Genomic DNA, 19,190 nt, shown 5'->3' with positions numbered 1-19,190 from the left:
ATTGACATTCGAATATGTAGTTTCCTCTTATACAATAGATCTTTTTTTTAAAAATCTTTGCTCAATGTTGAACACTAAAATGAATTTGGTGTTAAATTATGGATATATATATGGTACATGACTCGACGAGGACTTTACATGATCCTAAGCCTACTATATTATATCTAATCCTACAAAAGAATGAATTATAGTAAATTTATTACAGATATATTGAATAAAAACATGATATTGAAATATAGATAGGTTATGGCTTGGTGTCTGGGTGAGTTCCCTTAGCATCAGGCTCTTCATACATCGCAAATGCTGCTTTGGTTGCTGCTGGATCGATCTGAGGTTGATTAACCATCACCTCTCCCGTTGGCTCGGAATGTGGCCCTTTAACATCATTATATGCATACACAATTAGTCCCGAGATATGATCAGTTGACAACTATCTTAAATTGATAACTGACAACTATGTCAATAACCTACGTTACAGATGTCAACACGAAGACAAATATTAACGTTGGTTGGTTGTTGACATAGTTGTCAGTTATCAATTTAAGATAGTTGTAAACCGAACAGGACGCATTAGTCCCAAATATCACATTTATATACGAGAGAGAGAAAGAGTGCATTTGCGTGCGTACATTTGCAGCCAAGAGCACAATTGAACGTGCACAAGCCTCCGCGGGCGTCGATACACTTGCTGATGCATCTGTTGAGGCAATCGGCTGGGGCTTCCTCTGCGTTGCTGCTCGACAAAACAAACGCAGCTGCCAACGCCGCTACAACAATAATCCTCGCTGCCACCATTTTTCTTCTTCTTATTCTTCGCCTCAATTAACTCTATAATTGATTATTTTTGAAGAAATAAAGATTCATTGTACATATATATGAATTGGAATGCAGAGGATGAAGAGATTGGAGGGCCTCCTCTCGTATGCAATGTGAAGCACAGAATTATCCTACTCCCTAATTTGTTTCCCCAACACAAGTTAAAATTTGCTATATTTCCTCTAATTTGTCACGCAAATATTAGCCTCACATAGAGTATCAATTAATTTTTGGAGACAATGTAAATAAAATCCAACGAGCACTATATAAAATTAGTTTTGCAATATCTGTGGATAAAGCATCTTGCCATAAATTACATACTAGTATAAAATAGTAGAAAAATCTTAGTTAAATGCAATAAGATCAAAGGTAGCCCTCATCAATTCGGTCAACTCAAACCGTGATCTCACCAAGTGTGGTTCGCCTCTTTCTAGGAGATCCAACCACCAAGTATTGACATGACCCCTAAAATCGAAAATGACATCTTCACTTTGTATTTCTCGGTGTAATTTTGTAGAGACAATACTTTCTCCACTTGGAACTCCAACTCCTGATACGTTTCATTCTCAAATTTACTATTGAACTCCAATGGTATGTTATAAGTTACTCGATGGATCATACCAGACTTATGTGCACCATTAGTGGCGCGCTCAAATTTACTATTGAACTCCAATGGTATGTTAAAAATTACTCGATGGATCATACCAGACTTATGTGCACTATTAGTGGCGCTCGTCCGTCGGCCTGCAGTAGCTAGACTAGTGCGGACGAGGGATTTTTTGGACGAATTTTGCACTAGTGCAGAATCCATGTTACTCAATGAGAATATCTAAATTTTGAAACAAAAAAAACTTATTTCAAAATTCAAATGCTTACAATATTTATTATCTCGTGATTTGCTCTACGAATTAAATTCTGTGTATGAGGTCACACACTACTAAAACTGAAAGTAGAGGTGAGATATAGTCAAAATTATCAGCCTATCTTTTCAATTTTATAAGCAAAAGTTAACCATATAATCTGCTTTGTTGAACTACTAAATTAAAACGTGAATTACATTTGATTCTTCACTTCCACCATTATATATATCTCTCTCTTTTAAAAATCAATTGTTTCACTCACCCATTACTTCACCAGAATCCCATTTCTCATCGCCGATGGAGGAAGCTAAAGGTCAGCACTTAAACACCTTATGCTCACTCTGCTTTGAATTCAAATTTTGATCTGGCGTTTCTGTTTTTTGCCGTTTCGGATTTCCTTTTACTGTTTGATTGGATTTGGGGGTATGGGTGATAACAATGATTAAGTGATCATCAATTGCGTTTTGATCGCTAAGCATAATCCGAAATCATTGGGCAATCTATTTGCTCTGAAATGATCTAGTTTTCGTGAAATTAGTTTTGTCTACTACTTTATAGTGTGACCTGAAATGCAATCGTGCAAAACCTCTTTAAGAATTAATAAAGTTCGTGATTGCGATTATATTCGATTCATACCAGTTGGGTGGTAGTTGGCGGTGGATGGATAGTGATGTCTCATGTATGCTACAGAAGCTATCTGTTTCGTTTGATCAATCCACAAATTTTCTTCACCTTTTACAATTCCGAATCACCAATGTCCTAGATCATACGGCTATGTTTACTTTGGTGGATAAAAGTGGATAAGAGAGGATCACTTAAAATATTCATTTGTGTCCACTGCTTGTTTTGGTTTGAGTGTGGATGGATTATATGTATCCAAATTCATAAGATGTGATTTATTCATCTCTTTCTTCTTAGTGCATTACATTACACATATACTATGTTTATTTTCTCCAGTGTTAATTGCTGAAACATATACTCAAATTTGCAATTTTTACAAGACAAAAAACCTTGCAATTGCAATATCCCTATCTTGTTATTGCTTCAATTTTTACAAGTTGAAATTGCAAAATCGGCAAAAAGTTTTGTTATTGCTTCATTAACGTTAAATTTTATCATAACAATTATGTATTCATTAAGTGAGATATTCTTAAAGTAAACAAGACCTAAATGTTAGCAGCTGCTGAATTATGTAGTATTTGCTCTTTTCAAGCACACTAGAGTGTAAATGTAATTTACCATACCGTCGGTAATTTGTTGACTGTGTTCCATCCATTTCTTAGTTGTTGGCGTTAAAGACGGAACTACAGCTGCATTCACTGCTCATCAAGAAGGTATTTCAATATTTTTTTAGATATTTGTGCATTAGTATGGCCATTATAGGGATGTTCCTTTTATTTTTCTCACCTGGAGTGAAGTTTGATAAAATCTCTTCAATATAAGTTAACTCTAGTAATTGCTGAAAATTCATCCTACGCAAAATGTATCATATGTATTCTGTCCCTCCAATGTTTTAGCTGTGATGGGATTATTATAAATGCAGCTATATTATGAAGTGTGGGGATAAGATTTATAGTTGTTCACCTGTATTCTTCATTAGCTGACCCTTCTGATTTATTAGTTATCGAAGCTAAAGATGGAGATATTGCTGTTCCTACTGCCTTTGCGGGTCATCAAGAAGGCAAGCTTACTTCCGTAATTTAACTCTTGAGACTATGATTTAATTTTTTTGTTCTTATTTTATCAAGTCATGTATGTTACAACTTATTACATCTGGCCTAACATGCAAGATAACCTTGCAAGTAGAAAATATTGGAGAAGAGGCCTAACTTAAGAATGAAATAACATATTGCAATCATTAAGGAATGAAAGACTGATTTAATAGTTGAAGAAGACTTAGTAACACACTTTTACTAGGCAAGCTGTTAGTAGATGAAGTAGGTGGATGAACGAACCTCACATTAACTAATCCTGGAAAAGGATTTGACCAGATGGTTTATGTGCTTCTCCATAGTCATGTCATGTCATAATTATAGAGTTAATTGGAATATTAAGGTAAAGTTAAATTTATCCAACACTGTTCCAGTATCATTACCACTAAAAAAACTTCAAAGACCCCTCTACACTAAAATATTACAGTGATTCTTGATAGACAATACTGCCTCTGAACTAAATGAAAATATGATTACTTTCCGATTCTATAGTGTTCTCTTTAGCGCGCGGCTTGGTGTTCAAACTAATGTTGTAAATATAAATCTTATTTTTGTAGAATGCAATTCACAAATCCTATTAGCAAATTTGTTCTCGCTTATGTCTACCTAGTACAATGATATTTGCAGTTTACCTGCCTACATTTTGCTGATTGTCTCCCTCTTTTATTAGTTGTTGAAGCCAAAGACGGAACTATCTCAGTGGCATCTGCATTTGCTGGTCATCAAGAAGGTAAACTCAGCTCCTCAATGCTATCTTTTTCTGGTCCCTTTTCTCTGATGTGCAAAATGATTGACACTAACTTTTAGCACATTGATTTAAGTGAATGGAGATCTTGCAAAGTTGCATTAGGTTCTTCGTAAACTGCCTTTTCAGTTATGTGAAGTTTGTGCGCATGCACACTCATATATAGATCCTGTTTGCTCAGTCGAATATCTTCTAGTTGATAGAATTTTGACTAATGCAGGGATACTTCCAGTAACTAGGCTACATTTGTATAATCAGATATAAAATGTTATATGTTGATCGTATAGGGGAGAAATAAAGGATCTTCAGGGATGGGATAATGAAGCATATAACTGTTACTGAAAAAAATAGTGCTCGGTAATATTGAATAAAGCTTTTGGTATAACTATCGTGGGATCAAGTTTTCACGAGATTTATTTGATTGGGGTTGCTCAGTCACGCAAGTTTTCACAAGATTTAATTTATTGAGGTTGCTCAGTCGCTTGAATATATTGGTTTATTTCTCTTACATTTGTCATTTGCTACTAAATGCTTTAGTTTCATTAAGACTAAAAGATGGTTTTGTTAGTTGTGCCTGCACTACCACTTGTTTGTGATATGACACAATCAAGTCTATCATATACAGCTGTTCATGCTTCTCATGGCTTCACCTCTGTTCATAACCTGGATAGTTTTAATCTCTTAACAATCATGGGCTCTGATACATTAAGAAAAACAATGAGGATTATTTGCTAAGAGAACTATAAACTTATTATACATGAAGAAAAGGGATGAATCTTGTGAGAACTATTGCCAATGATATGATCTGTCACAAACAATCATATGTCAAGTTTTAACTGTCCGTATGTTCTTAGTTAGAGGAATTATTTCCCCGCCCATTTATAATTGCTTATCTTAATCAACCAATGTTACTTCGCTGAGATAGATTGCGATACCAAGATCATATAGTAATATAATACACAGTAGTAACATTTTATTTTTGTAATGGCTGCAGCTGTTCAGGATAGAGATCACAAATTCTTGACAAAAGCAGTTGAAGAGGCGTACAAAGGCGTAGATAGTGGAGATGGAGGTCCTTTTGGTGCTGTTGTAGTACACAATGACGAAGTGGTCGTTGGGTGCCATAACATGGTCCTCAAGCACACAGACCCCACTGCTCATGCAGAGGTTACAGCAATAAGAGAGGTTGGAATTCTGAACTCAAACAGTAAATTTATCTGAAATTAGTTTCTTACCATGTGTATCCTCATGCTTACCATGCATTTTTCAGGCTTGTAAGAAGCTCAACAGGATTGAGCTCTCAGACTGTGAGATATATGCATCATGTGAGCCATGTCCCATGTGTTTTGGCGCGATCCATCTCTCTAGAATCAAGGTTTGACTGCTGAATGTTCTTCTCTCCTTGCCTTTGAACTCGTATTCATCTCCGTAATATCATTTCTGCATCTCAGAGATTGGTGTACGGAGCCAAAGCTGAAGCTGCCATTGCCATCGGGTTTGATGACTTCATAGCAGATGCATTGAGAGGAACTGGGTTTTACCAAAAGGCTAATCTCGAAATCAAAAGAGCGGATGGGAACGAGGCGATGATTGCAGAGCAGGTATTTGAGAAAACAAAGGAGAAATTCAGACTCTACTGAAAAGAATATTTGTTGATGAAATTATTCCCTAACACTTGCTCACTCCATTAACTCAACAAATGCCCTCTTGTGACTCTTCAGATAAAGAATATTACTCAATTGTAAGTGTTTGCTGATGCATTTAACGCTTAAGAAAATGTGATTTGTCAGTATCATATTCTGTATATGATTATGACCTTCTTCACTTCACAATTCACAGGCTGACAAGAATTGTAAAATGCATATTATGAAATGGATAGTTCTTGTACAACTCCCCCCTTTTATTGATTTTTTTAAAGAAAAAGTAACGGTTTTTCATTTAGTCCACAATGATTAAAATTCCTGATTTATTGGATGAATGGAAAGCTTATTTTTATCAACCAAACTACCCTTTGCCCGATATGGTTTTGCTGACCCGCCAGTGGTTGTCTCGTCCCCTCGGGACGAGACTTACCTTAACGGCTTAACCATTGTTGATGCTCTTATTTAGCGTATTTCTATTATTTGTGATATGGTTATGTACTTTATAGGAGTATTTGTTTTCTTATACTTCCTCCGTACTATATTATCTTTTGTCATATTCTATTCCATATTGTTCTATGTTTTTATCTTTTTGGCAAATTACAAAACATTTAATTTCATTTACTACTCTCTCTTCTCTTTCCCACTATTCATTATAATATTTTATCTTTATTTAATTCATTAAACAAAACTTTCTTTATACTAAGTTTTATGCTCAAAAGAAAATTTTCTGATTCAACATCTTCCAATTTAATTCATTAAACCAAATTTTCTTAATTCTTCTGCTAAAAAAGAATTGTCTTGATTAATCGTCCACTTTTAATTTTTTACCATAAATGCTAATAGGTCCGATGTTTCTCTAATTTATACCAGTCACATTTTAATATTTTATTATAAAACTAATACTTCCTTCATGCCTAATGATTTCTCACACTATTTGATCCGACACAAGTTTTAAAAAATGTACTAATAGAAAATGGGTTGAAAAACTAGTGGCATGTTTGTCCTACTTTTATATACTCCCTCCGTCCCATGTTACTTGCACTGTTGCTTTTCGGCTCGTCACAAACTTCTTACACTATTTATAGTTTAAGTTAGAACTAATGCATTTAATTAATATGTTAGTTTAAGCTAAGAGGTCCTTTATTAAGTGATGTCTCATTACACTTAAAATTCTAATTTTATTACACGAAAAAATCAATCGCAAATTTACGGCCTAAAATGAAAAGTGCGAGTAACAAGGGACGGAGGGAGTATTAGTTTTGTAATAAAATGTGAGTGAGGATTATTTACTTGAATGTGGGGTCCACTACTATAAATAGTAAAAGTAAAATGTGACAAATTTTTAGAGTTGGAGAGAAAATGGAAATAAGTGACAAATTTTAAGGAATGAATAAAGTATATAAAAGTGAAGCTTATATTCAACTAACTTTTTCAACTCTCTTTATTTTACATTTCTTAAAATCCGTGCCAAAATAAAAATGGATAACTATCGGAGGAACGTAGAGATTATTAGTAAATCCAATCTAGTCAAAATGTAACTTAGTTGCCGTTGATTGGTAGTTTTTTCATGGAGCCATAAAAAGGACTATTTTTCGTCTCATTTTCATTTATTCAGGATTCAAAAATAAAAAAATTAAATATTCTGGACCAATATCATAAAATGATACTTTGTTTAGGATAAAAAATAAACTTTACTCTATAATAAAGTACTAATAATGAATCTAAATTGGGTTTAATCGGGCTAAGAGCATCTCCAACCATTCCATTAAACTGAAACCTATTTTAGTGTAAATCTCACACTTAATATTGATTTTGCTCCAACCATTTACACTAAACTCAAACCTAAAAGAATATTCCTCACCCACTAACTTTTTATACTTTTCAATGACACCTATATATTTTATCTAAATTACACACTAACCTTATGACACTTTATCAATATCATAAATTAAATAATACTCCCTCTGTCCCCCATTAAGAGTCACATTTTTCCATTTCGGTCCGTTCCCAATTAAGAGTCACACTTCATTTTTACCATAAATAGTAAGTAGGTCCCACATTCCACTAACTCAATTCACTCACATTTTATTATAAAACCAATATAAAAAAATGGGTCTCACATTCCACTAACTTTTTCAACCAACTTTTCTTTACATTTCTTAAAACCCGTGTCCGGTCAAAGAATGACTCCTAATAGGGGACGGAGGGAGTATAATACAAGATTTATTAATATAACTAAATATGAAATCTATTATTATTGAATAATAAATTACAAAAATTTAGAAAATTTAAATACAATAAAAATACTATAAAAAATATTACAGCGTACACATAGAATAATTAAAACTCAAATTAAAATTCATTTAAAAATTTAATTTAATTACCAGTCTTCTGTTTTGATTTTATTTATTTGGATTTATGTTTCTCTATTTTAAAATTTCTATATTATGCATCGTTTTTTTATTACTTATGTTTAACTATTTTTTTTGGTTATGATAGCATATTTGATTTGAATATAGTAATGTACGTATAGTATTTAATTACTAACTAATAATCTATTAATCCAAAAATATGATGTTAGTTAATTGCCATCATCAACCGGAGAGGCTTCTTCCGAAGCGCATAATCCTCGTCCGCCACGGCGACAGCGCCGGCGCCGTCTGAACACCCCTCACTGAACAGTTCGATCGCACCGACTCTCAGATCTACGACCTCGTCTCAAATTCCGAGGAATATGCCGAGAGCAGAATCATCGGGAATGTCGTATCCGAGAACAGGATTGAAGGTGATCAATGAGATTAGTGAAAGGTTTGGGAGGTCCTTCTATCGAATTTTTTTTCTTCCGTTTTGTTGTTTTTTTGCCCGTTTGATTTGATTAAAATTGTTGCCTCTGCAATTATTGATTAATCAGCGATTACATTTTTTTTCCACTTTTTGTCCTCTTCGTGGAAAGTTACATTCGCTATTCGTTTTGAAGATTGGGAGCATCTCAACCGTAGTCTAAACTTTCGATTATTGGCCATGAATTGAATATTGATAGTAGTAATTTTACACTCTGTATTACTACCTCCGTCCCCCAAAATTTGCTACACTTTGATCCGACACGGATTTTAAGAAATGTAATGGAAAGTGAGTTGAAAAAGTTGGTGAGATGTAGGTCCTACTTTTAAAGTATTAGTTTTATAATAAAATGTGAGTAGGAATGAGTGAGTGGAATATGGGGTCCACTACCAAAAATGGTAAAAGTGAAGTGTATCAAATTTTCAGGGACGGACCGAAATAGTAAACTGTATCAAATTTTCAGGGACAGAGGTAGTATTATCGAGCAGAATAGCTAGTACCTGATTACTTTAGTACAAAGTAGAAGAACACTCGACGTAGTGTTTCCTTGAGGTTTTGGATGAACAATTACCAAATTACGAACCTATTATTTTGTCCTTATACTAATTTGCTGTTTGCAAGACAATGATTACACTATTGTGGCATATAGTGTATAAAACATGCCTGCTGAAATGGTCTTCCTTTGATGCAATGGATCTGAGAGCATTTTTGTTTGCAGTATAGGACAAGTTGATGCAGTTGTTTGTTTTATTAAAAAATATCTTCAACATTTGAAAAGGTGCACAGTAATGTTATATTTGACAGTTTCTGCATTTCTTCTGATTCTTCATGAACTTATTCTAACCAGTCATTGTGTTCGGCCATGTATTGTGTACAGTAGACAGAAAACTGGTGCTGCATTCGGAATTTCGATAGAAGTCATGCTGGTTATTCTAAACTGCAGTGATTGCTGTGTTACAATTGAATTTGGCATGCCACTTACTCTGGCATGACACAAAAATTATGGCAAAAAATACTGGGCTGTCAAATGTGAAGAAAGGAGTCCTTGATTCTACAAAATTAAATTTCTATGAGAACCCATATTGACATATATCATCTAACTCCACATCTATATTAGTTTGCTCTTTGGTGTTGACAAACTTATCGTTGGGTTATTAGGTATGTATTATTAGGGTAGTCTTTCTCTCGAAATGTTTTCGTGTTATGATCTGTTAATTGTGTACAAGTTCATTTTCCACATGTTTTCTCATATGTGTGAGAGTGGTGTGCTTCATTGCATTATGTCATTTATGTGAATATTTTGTTATTAATGGGGAGAATAAAAAGTTGGAGAAGAAAAGATAAGAAAGGAAGAAGAGGGTTCACTGTTGAGTGGGTGGGAAGGCTTCAGTTATTGGATGCAAAGGGGGTAAAAAGTGGGAAGGTGGAGGACCAGGGAGAGGCTTTGCTGGACAGTGACCAGTGGGTACTGACAGCTTGAAGCAAAAAGATGACAAAGAAGGATAAGAGAAAAAATAGAGAATAGAAACACAAAAAAAAGTGTATAAACATATTATAATCATATGATCACTCGATTTTTATGTGTTGTTTAATTTCCCCTCTGTTACTTGAATCATCCATCTAGCCACCCCAGAAAACAAGAGCAGATCGTGACTCGAAATTTATGATTTTACGGTGATTGTGCAGAGGATTCCATTGTTGCCTTTTTGAGTGAACCAGTAAAATACAACCATTATTTTGTATATTCTCACAAGATGCCAGCGGTTTGCAAAAATGATAGAACAGTTTATCTTGTTTCTTTTGCACTTGTGATACATGAAACTAAAGAATCTCTCGCAATGTGCAGGCTTTCTTGAATCCTTATGGAGGGACATAGATATGAACAGGCTCCATCGCAACCAACTGACGACTTTAAATGGACAGTCAAGCGATTTGAGCTCTTGAATAATCTTGGGAATTGCGAGTTCCAAGTAATGCAGCTAGGCGATGGCGGAGAATACAGTCTCGCGGTCCAACACAATGAAGAACAAATCCGAGAGTGGGGATTATCCCCTGATATGATAGCAGACCAGCGGTGGCAATCTGAAGCTAACAAGGGTGACTGGAACGACAGGCATCGCGACAGGTAATTTAATATTCGGTTTGTGTGTAAAAGATATTTGTTTGAAGGTGTTGTAGGGAAGAATAGAAATTTTGTCATGGACTGCCAGTTGTTAATATCTTGAAACTGTTATCCTGTCTGGTTCTCGTTTCCCCCAAAAGGAATCTGAAAATCTGATGTGATAACATTTATGTGGGAGAGGGATCAACAGGAATCAATTATTAGTAACCACAGACAAAAATGCAAGGCTATCCCACTGGTGTGAGACAGAGACTTGACATTGCATGATACAAAAGAGGAGACAAATTCAAGTACTTTCACCTTTTAATTACTCACGAGATATGTTATCCAAACAAAGAATAGACTCTCCTCATTGTGTGTGTTTGTGGCCTTCACTGCCATTAAACAGTCTGCACATAATTAATAACTCTACTAAAATCTCTCATGATGGACACGCCCCAATCCCATGGGCAACACCATGAGATTATCCCGTCGTCGTCCCTCCTCATTATAGTTGTTCCCGTCATCATCGTAGTCCTCCTCATCGCTATACTACTCCTGGCAGCGATGCTCCGCCGCCTCCACTCCTCCAGAGCCAAGAGCAGCAGCAGCGCCGCCTCGAGTAAGAGGGTGGTCCACAACAGCAATTGCATGTTCATTGGTCACAGCACCATCAACTTAGATCCCACTTCAGGTAATTACCAATAAATCACATATGCACAGCACACATACACCAATGCACATTAACACTTATTTAATGCTTAATCGCTGCAATTAGTATTATAAAAACTGAGCCTAAATTTGTGCGCGCATCCAAGTTTTTGTCAATCACATAATACTATGTGTGAATGGCGGCAGATGTCAGCTGCATATACGGAAACAGGCCGCAGATGCGAGGGTACCAGGTGCAGGTATTCACTCTCAAGGAGGCCGAGAAGGCCACCAACAACTTCTGCGACACCAACATGATAGGGACGGACGTATACAGAGGGGTGCTCCGCGACGGCACTCCTGCAGCTATCAAGATCCTCCGCGGCACTGGTAGGTCCGCGGAGCGAGCTTTCCGTTCCCAAGTAGAGCTGTTGTGCCGCGTGCGGTGTTCGTACATAAGGGAGCTGTTGGGGTACTGTGCTGATGAGGAGAAGAGGTTGTTGGTGCTGGAATACATGGCTAATGGGTCTCTAGCAGATCATCTTCGACGTGGGACGTTGAAATGGGGCACTCGGTTAAAGATCGCTCTCGATTGTGGTCGAGCTTTGGAGTATCTCCATGAGCACATGAGCCCTTCCATCATCCACCGCAATATCAGATCCACCACCATTCTCTTGGATCACACCTTCACAGCTAAACTTTCGGGTTTCGGTCTAGCCAAGATTGGGTCAGACAAACTCAATGGCCTCGTTTCTACGCGAGTTCTGGGCACCACCGTATATTTGGCCCCAGAGTATGTTCTTTCTCTCTAGTTTACGCATCTCTAATTAACCATATATCATATATACATACTAATTATAGCTGCAAGTTGTAATGTATATATGTAGGTATGCATCTACAGGGAAGCTCACCACTAAATCAGATGTGTATAGTTATGGTGTCATTCTCTTGGAGTTGTTAACAGGACGCCTGCCTATCGACACCACCCGCTCTCCTGGGGAGCATCTCCTCGTTTCATGGGTATCTCTATATTATATTTACGGATAATAGTCATTTAAATCATAAATTATGATCAATATCATAAGTTGGATCTAAGTTACCTGAAGTGTAATTTCAAGCAGACGATGTCTTTAGTTGATGCTCAAAACGACATCGTTTGTTTGAAATAAGTACACGGTCTTTTCTTTTCCTCTCTCTCTTTCCTTATTTGAATAAAACGACATCATCACCACAGTCACAGACGTCGTTTTATGCACAAATGAGACAATTGTGAAGAATGAAACTTCCGGATTTAATATTATGTTCTCACACCTAACAAAACTGATCATAATTCTTAATTTAAACATTGTATATATGTCTATCAGGCGCTCCCGCGTTTGACCAATAGAGAAAAAGTGATGGAAATGATCGACCCAGCCCTACAAGGCCACTACTCCAAAAAAGATCTTGTTCAAGTAAATATTACTTATATCATTAATAGAAAGTATTGATGAGCATGCATGTATTGATGATATATGTGGTGGTTGCAGGTGGCTGCAATAGCAGCTATGTGTGTGCAGACAGAGGCCGATTATAGACCTCTGATCACCGACGTAGTCCAGTCGTTGATGCCCCTAGTGAAGAACCACTCGGTGCCCAGCTCCTCCGGATTCGCGCATACTCCAAGCCCCAAATTTTGAAACTACGAGTTCATCACCTATTTTTACCACTACATACCAATGTTATGTTATGTTATGTTATGATGCATAGTTGGATAGATACAAATTGGATTCTTGCATATATAAATATATATACCGTAATAACAAGGCACCAAGCTGGTTTCCACTAGGATTCCTCACTTGCTAACCATATGTTTATGTCATTATGTGTATTCACTACTAATATGTTCCATTTGTTGGTCATCTATGAGATGATGAACTCTTTATTGATGGATACTTAATCTATAAAATTGATTTCTCTAATATAGTGTATGGTTATTCCAGTGATTTGGTCTGTTTTCAACTTATCCCTCATTAGTATTCTATAAATTACACCTATCGATGAGGTAGCTGTAAGTCAACACGAGCTTAATTAAGGTGCTATTAATATTTTATATTTTATATTGTAGGATTATTGAATATGAATAATGTAAGTTCATAGAATATCATATAGATTTTGATAGAGTGATTAAAATTTTGGTCTTATCTTATCATCTATGTTTTTAATATTCAATTAGCATATTTATTAATCTATTCAACTCAACACTTTAATCAAACGCTCTCATTTTTATTTGGATCCTAATTTCAATCCTAACATGAGTAATAGTCTCCTCACTGGAGTTTTTGCCTTCAAATTTTATTGTAGCCTGTAGGTATATCCTAAACAAGCAATCAATAAATGGTAGTAGTTTATAGTAATTATTCTATGAGATCATTTTCCCTTCAAACTTATCTACAACAGTAGAACCCACTTCTGATAAGTTCTGATAGAACTATTTCTGGATAGTATCGTCGTATAAATATTAGAAGAATATTTGTAACTAATCTAGATGATAATTATAGTTCGAAATTTAATTTTGGACTCGTGTTCAGATGACTTTATTTACAACATTAATACGCTTACCACAATGTTTTTAACATTTTCACTGTACACAAATTTGATTTTTTTTGTTCACCAATTTCCTGTTCTTTTCTCTCGTTTCCTCATCCCCAATTCCTATGTTTCTTCATCTTATTCTGTTTTTTAATCCACAAAAGCCGTCGCTTCTTGAAAGTCACGACAATGATGTGTGTTCTAGAAATACTAATATTATTGAGAAATTGCTAATTCTGCAATATTTAAAAGTCGACAAATATGAACCGCAGCCTTGACTTGGAAAAATGCCAAATGGAATTTGACGCAGCAACATAATTCAGATAAGAAATAATAGCAATATTATGAGTTGGCTGACCAGATCAAATCGCCCATGTCGTTGGATCAAAATAATTTCAACTCATGCCCGCGCACGTGGCTTCCTCCCAATAATATCATACACAAGTAAAAAACACTGCAGTAATTAAATTTAAAAACAATAAATTTCAAGTATTAAATGACCCTAATCACATTAATTAAGAGCACTCTTTCTTGCAAAAGTTGAACCCCCAACCCAAAGTATCCCCACATCCCGTCTCTAATAGTATTGTAAGGATATTCAATCGGGATATACATTGACTCACTTAGGGGAGGACTGTTAATCCTGTCCTCCTAAAAGTCCACTTCTCAAGGACTCATGGTCTCACACTAATTTGCTTAGATAGTGTGTGATTGGTAAAAAATAATCTATTTTTTCAGAAAGGTACGGAATACATCATCAAATATTTAACATGATTCCACAAGATCCAGTTTCGTTTTTGCCTGCGAGACGTTGCAACTACATGGTAGTAGTAAGAATCGATCCTTACTCGTTCTTGCAACTCTGCTCCTCCAGAATCAACTGCGTTGTCCCTGCTGGGATAAAATTATTTTGATGATATACATATGTTGGTTGGTTGTACACTATCCAAACATTCAAGTGATACTCCATTTTTCAATAAATTAATTGCAAAATGAATCGAGAACTACTAGAATTCAAGAAGCTTTCTTAATTTAAGCGAATGGAGTGGTATTTAAAAGATTGCTACTTTTCTTCCTTTTCCATTCTCACATATTAACAAATTCAGACCGATTATTTTTCTAATATTTAGAAAAATAACATCAAATTTACATAATAGAATGTTCTATTGAGAGGCTCAAAGTCAGATTCGATAAGTCAAGTTCATTTGCTTGAATTTCACGACATCTCACAAGCCTCATTTCTCTCACCTCTTTAATACACATGACTCACCCATCATAAGAGTAATTTCATAACAAACCCCACCTCACAAAATTCATGCCCCAAATCTCACCATGAATTCTCTCCGCCGCATTCCCCTCTTCCTCCTCCTCCTCCTCCTCACCTCCGCCGCCGCTCAGCCCGCCCGCGACCCCACCAATGAAAACCAGTACAACTACGCCAAGTTCAGCCCCTCCATGGCCATCATCATCGTCGTCCTCATCGCCGCCCTCTTCTTCATGGGCTTCTTCTCCATCTACATCCGCCACTGCACCGACTCCTCCTCCTCCGTCGCCGGCGCCCGCCGCGTCCTCTCCCTCCGCGCCCGCCGCGCCGCCGCCTCCCGCGGCCTCGACCCCGACGTCATCTCCACCTTCCCCACCTTCACCTACGCCGAGGTCAAGGACCACAAGCTCGGCAAGAGCGCCCTCGAGTGCGCCGTCTGCCTCAACGAGTTCGAGGACCACGAAACGCTGCGTTTGATCCCCAAGTGCGACCACGTCTTCCACCCCGACTGCGTCGACGTCTGGCTCGAGTCCCACGTCACCTGCCCCGTCTGCCGCGCCAATCTCGTCCCCCAACCCGGTGACGAAGATCCAGAACCGGTTCAGATCTCATCTCAACCGGTTCCGGCTTTGGAGAGGTCTGTCTCCAGAACCAGTGAAATCGCGGTTCAAATAGATGAAAACCGCAATTTCACCGGGTTGGATAGAAATGGTACAAACCGGAGTCCGGGTTTTGATCTCCCGAACCGGCCGCCAAGATCGTGGTCGGTTCGAACCGCAAAAGCGGTCGGTTTGGATAAGTTCAGATCCCACTCGACCGGGCATTCACTGGTCCAACCGGGTGAGAATCTTGACCGGTTCACTTTAAGGCTGCCCAATATGGTTAGAAAAGAAATGATAGACCGGGCCGTATTGAACCGGACCGGGAGTCTCGCGGCTACTACATTGCCTAGGGAGAGGAGTTCGCGGAGGGGATTCAGAGCCGGCGAGGGGAGTAGCCGGTGGGGATTTTTCACGAGAGGGCTGTCGATGAAGTCGACAAAGGTGGTGGCGGAGGCCGGGGAAAGTAGCGGGACCAGTGGGCCGCCACTAAGGATGCCATCTTTCACGTGTTTGGAGCCGAAAATGGACGACGAAACCGGTTTAATTTCGGCGGACCGGAATAAGTCTCCGGTTTAAATGGGGTGCACATGTGTATGTTTTCTTGTACAATATTTTGGTGGAAAAGTTGACTTTAAGCAGAGGCGAAAGAAGATGACTAGGAAAGGGGAGCCGATGAAGGTTGAAAATTTTGAGGTGGATTAACAATGTCGGTCATCGATTCTTTTTTAATTCTTTATTTAATCTATTTTTGTCTCTGAATTCTTGATCTTTCATAAGTGATAGTAATATTGTGACATCTTGGAAAGATCACATAATAAAATGAGAAAATAGAATTTTGTTTTGTAATTAGAAATAAGACTTGGTCGTAGGCGAGACTTCGATCCAGCCCATTGTATATAATAGTTAATCTTCTTGGGAATTTATTTTTCATGGGATAATTATTTGTATTTTCTGTCTTATCAGTTGGACCTAAATTTAAAAATGTCTCAAGAATATTTCAATTTTTTCCGATTTCAAAAATGACGGAGAGATCGAAACATAAAGTTAACATCAAATGTGACGTGTTTAAATAATAATCACTATCCTAACATAACTGACTAATAAATTGATTTAATGGAAAATGAATGATAGATGATGACTATGTTAGTATAAATGTGCTTCCAAATTACTCCAGAAATTATTGATTTGATAATTTTTGTATAAAGATCATTACACTTATTTCATGGAGCACATGCATACATGACCAATCCAACAAGGAGTAGCTAATTTCAATTTTCAACACATTTCGTACTTAATTAATTTCACTTTGACAAGAAAGATTATAAACTGAAGTTTAATCTATCAAATAAAGAGATAATACAATTTGTAAAAAGATGAAATAAAGCAAAAAATGAATAATTTTTTTGGTAAAAAGAAAAAAAAAATAGTACTATTTCATTTAGTTTTAAAACGCCGGCCTATTATGTGGGCAGCGGGCACATGTAACATGTTCAATTGATGACAAATGTGGCCCTAAGAGCACTCCCAATGGAGGTGGCGAATTCTCGGCGATAAATCGCCGATTATCGCCGAATTATCGCCGGCCATTGTGGCGAAGTCGGCGATAATTCGGCGATAATGTTACCGTTGCTTCGCCGAGTGGCGATTTATCGCCGGATTATCGCCGAGCGATCGCCGGCCACTGTGGGCGACGCTCGGCGATAATCGGCGATTTTTAAAATTTTTTTTTTTTTTTTTGGCCGAACGGCTATTTTATCCCACCCCTATAAATATTTCATCCTCTTCCTCCATTCATCACCCACAAACTTCATTCACACAAATTTTCAATCTTTTTTCTCTCCATCTTTATTAAATGAGTTCTGATTCATCGTCTCGTGCTCAGTCCGACGAGGAAATATCACATTCTTCTTCCGAAGAAGAGGTACCTCCCGCTCCCACCGGATGGGATGTAGCGGGTTTCGCCAACAACCCAATCAACAACTATATCTCCCGCTGCATACAAAGCGAGATCGCTCGAATGCAGCAGCCACCCCCCCAACGGCCAATCCGCCGGCGGCGCCGATACATCCCTCGCAACCACACTGGTGCGCACGATCGGCTGTTCGCCGATTATTTCGCGGAGGAACCACGTTATCCGGCAGATGTATTTCGTCGCCGGTTCAGAATGCGCCGCTCCCTCTTCCTGCGCATTGTTAATGCGTTGTCCGCGCGTTACCCCGAGTTCCGGCTCCAGCGAGACGCAGCAGGGAAGCCCGGACTATCGCCCCTACAGAAATGCACTGTTGCCATCCGGCAGTTGGCATATGGAGGGTCCGCCGACATGTTCGATGAGTATCTGCAATGCGGCGAGACGACTGGCAACGAGTGCCTGAAGAATTTCTGTCAGGGCGTGCGAGAGATATTTGGGGAGCACTACCTTCGCTCGCCGGACGCAGCTGACTGCCAGTTCCTACTGGATTGGCACTGGAGGACCCACGGCTTTCCGGGGATGCTCGGCAGCATCGACTGTATGCACTGGCAGTGGAAGAACTGCCCAACCGCGTGGCGAGGCCAGTTTACTACCGGCTACAAAGGTACGCATCCCACCATCATTCTTGAAGCCGTTGCCGACCAACGGCTTTGGATTTGGCATGCTTATTTTGGTATAGCCGGGTCGAACAACGACCTAAATGTTCTCAATTCCTCGCCCCTTTTCAACGAGCGGATCAACGGATTAGGCCCCTCCATCGAATTCACGGCCAATGGCAATGTGCATAACATGGGGTACTACCTGGCTGACGGCATCTATCCGCAATGGCCCGTGTTTCTGAAGACGATCAGATGCCCACTCGGAGATAGAAGAAGGTATTTTGCCCGAGCGCAAGAGTCTGCGCGCAAGGATGTGGAGAGGGCATTTGGGGTGCTCCAATCGCGATTTGCACTGGTAAAGGGTCCGACGCGCTTTTTCTACCAGGGGGATATTGCCGATATCATGTATGCGTGCATCATCATGCATAACATGATCATCGAAGATGAACACGAAGGCGTCCTCGACGTCACCAACGACCCAAGTGTTGCATCATCGAGTCACGGTGTCTCAACCGAGTCCGCCCGCCAGGGTGTACCGCACAACGAACATGAACGGTTCCAGGCGTTCATGGACATACACCAGAAGGAGGCCCATCAAGCACTACAACACGATATCATCGAAGAATTGTGGGCAAATAGAAACCGCGCCCACCGCCCTTGAATTTTTTTTTCTTTGAATTTTTTTTTTGATTTTTTATTTCCATTCGTGTACTTTTTTTTTTTTTAATTTTCTTCGTTGTAATGTGTACCCGTGTTTAATACAACGAACTTTATTACTATTTATTTGATTTATCTTTATAAATTAAATAAGCTAGC

General features: G+C 38.2%; 2 protein-coding genes, 1 long non-coding RNA gene and 1 pseudogene across 7 annotated transcripts; 3 read left to right on the top strand and 1 right to left on the bottom strand.

Moving 5' to 3' along the window:
* Window position 1: 1 nt before the first annotated feature.
* On the bottom strand, window positions 2-885 carry LOC148931512 (uncharacterized). The gene is made up of 2 exons (XR_016134994.1): window positions 630-885; window positions 2-375 (listed from the first exon to the last, which is right to left on the bottom strand). It is a non-coding gene; the product is annotated as an uncharacterized LOC148931512 (long non-coding RNA).
* A 955-nt stretch (window positions 886-1,840) lies between these two features.
* LOC125213550 (guanosine deaminase) lies at window positions 1,841-5,939 on the top strand. 4 transcript variants are annotated; one of them, XM_048114158.1, is made up of 7 exons: window positions 1,841-1,989; window positions 2,960-3,010; window positions 3,298-3,357; window positions 4,059-4,118; window positions 5,128-5,318; window positions 5,404-5,508; window positions 5,585-5,939. In XM_048114158.1, exons 1-7 carry the CDS (start codon window positions 1,974-1,976, stop codon window positions 5,771-5,773), a joined length of 672 nt encoding a protein of 223 aa, XP_047970115.1. In that variant the 5' UTR covers window positions 1,841-1,973; the 3' UTR covers window positions 5,774-5,939. The 4 variants fall into 4 exon arrangements, with proteins under 4 accessions (XP_047970115.1, XP_047970123.1, XP_047970131.1 ...); XM_048114166.2 differs by lacking the exon at window positions 2,960-3,010; XM_048114174.1 differs by lacking the exon at window positions 3,298-3,357.
* A 2,408-nt stretch (window positions 5,940-8,347) lies between these two features.
* On the top strand, window positions 8,348-13,330 carry LOC125201296 (receptor-like serine/threonine-protein kinase ALE2). Of its 2 annotated transcripts, XM_089064763.1 has the most exons (7): window positions 8,348-8,584; window positions 10,464-10,742; window positions 11,284-11,412; window positions 11,577-12,162; window positions 12,257-12,389; window positions 12,734-12,823; window positions 12,899-13,330. In XM_089064763.1, exons 3-7 carry the CDS (start codon window positions 11,286-11,288, stop codon window positions 13,046-13,048), a joined length of 1,086 nt encoding a protein of 361 aa, XP_088920889.1. In that variant the 5' UTR covers window positions 8,348-8,584; window positions 10,464-10,742; window positions 11,284-11,285; the 3' UTR covers window positions 13,049-13,330. The 2 variants fall into 2 exon arrangements, with proteins under 2 accessions (XP_088920889.1, XP_047955309.1); XM_048099352.2 differs by lacking the exons at window positions 8,348-8,584; window positions 10,464-10,742 and having other exon boundaries at window positions 10,796-11,412.
* A 1,824-nt stretch (window positions 13,331-15,154) lies between these two features.
* Window positions 15,155-16,753, top strand: LOC125205532 (E3 ubiquitin-protein ligase ATL6 pseudogene; annotated as a pseudogene).
* The last annotated feature ends 2,437 nt before the right edge of the window (window positions 16,754-19,190 follow it).

Source organism: Salvia hispanica, chromosome 2 (genome assembly GCF_029641045.1).
Source record: "Salvia hispanica isolate PSC_SH4W2 chromosome 2, Shi_PSC_v1, whole genome shotgun sequence".
NCBI lineage: Eukaryota > Viridiplantae > Streptophyta > Magnoliopsida > Lamiales > Lamiaceae > Salvia > Salvia hispanica.
This window is presented reverse-complemented; position numbering and strand designations above follow the sequence as displayed.

Bases quoted from the DNA above. Each gene is read 5' to 3' on its own strand.
- LOC125213550 (XM_048114158.1), top strand. The intron at 4,119-5,127 runs GTAAACTCAGCT...TAATGGCTGCAG, and splicing joins ATTTGCTGGTCATCAAGAAG to CTGTTCAGGATAGAGATCAC. The intron at 5,509-5,584 runs GTTTGACTGCTG...TCTGCATCTCAG, and splicing joins TCCATCTCTCTAGAATCAAG to AGATTGGTGTACGGAGCCAA.
- LOC125201296 (XM_048099352.2), top strand. From the start codon at position 11,163: ATGATGGACACGCCCCAATCCCATGGGCAACACCATGAGATTATCCCG. The intron at 12,163-12,256 runs GTATGTTCTTTC...GTATATATGTAG, and splicing joins ACCGTATATTTGGCCCCAGA to GTATGCATCTACAGGGAAGC. The intron at 12,824-12,898 runs GTAAATATTACT...TGGTGGTTGCAG, and splicing joins CCAAAAAAGATCTTGTTCAA to GTGGCTGCAATAGCAGCTAT.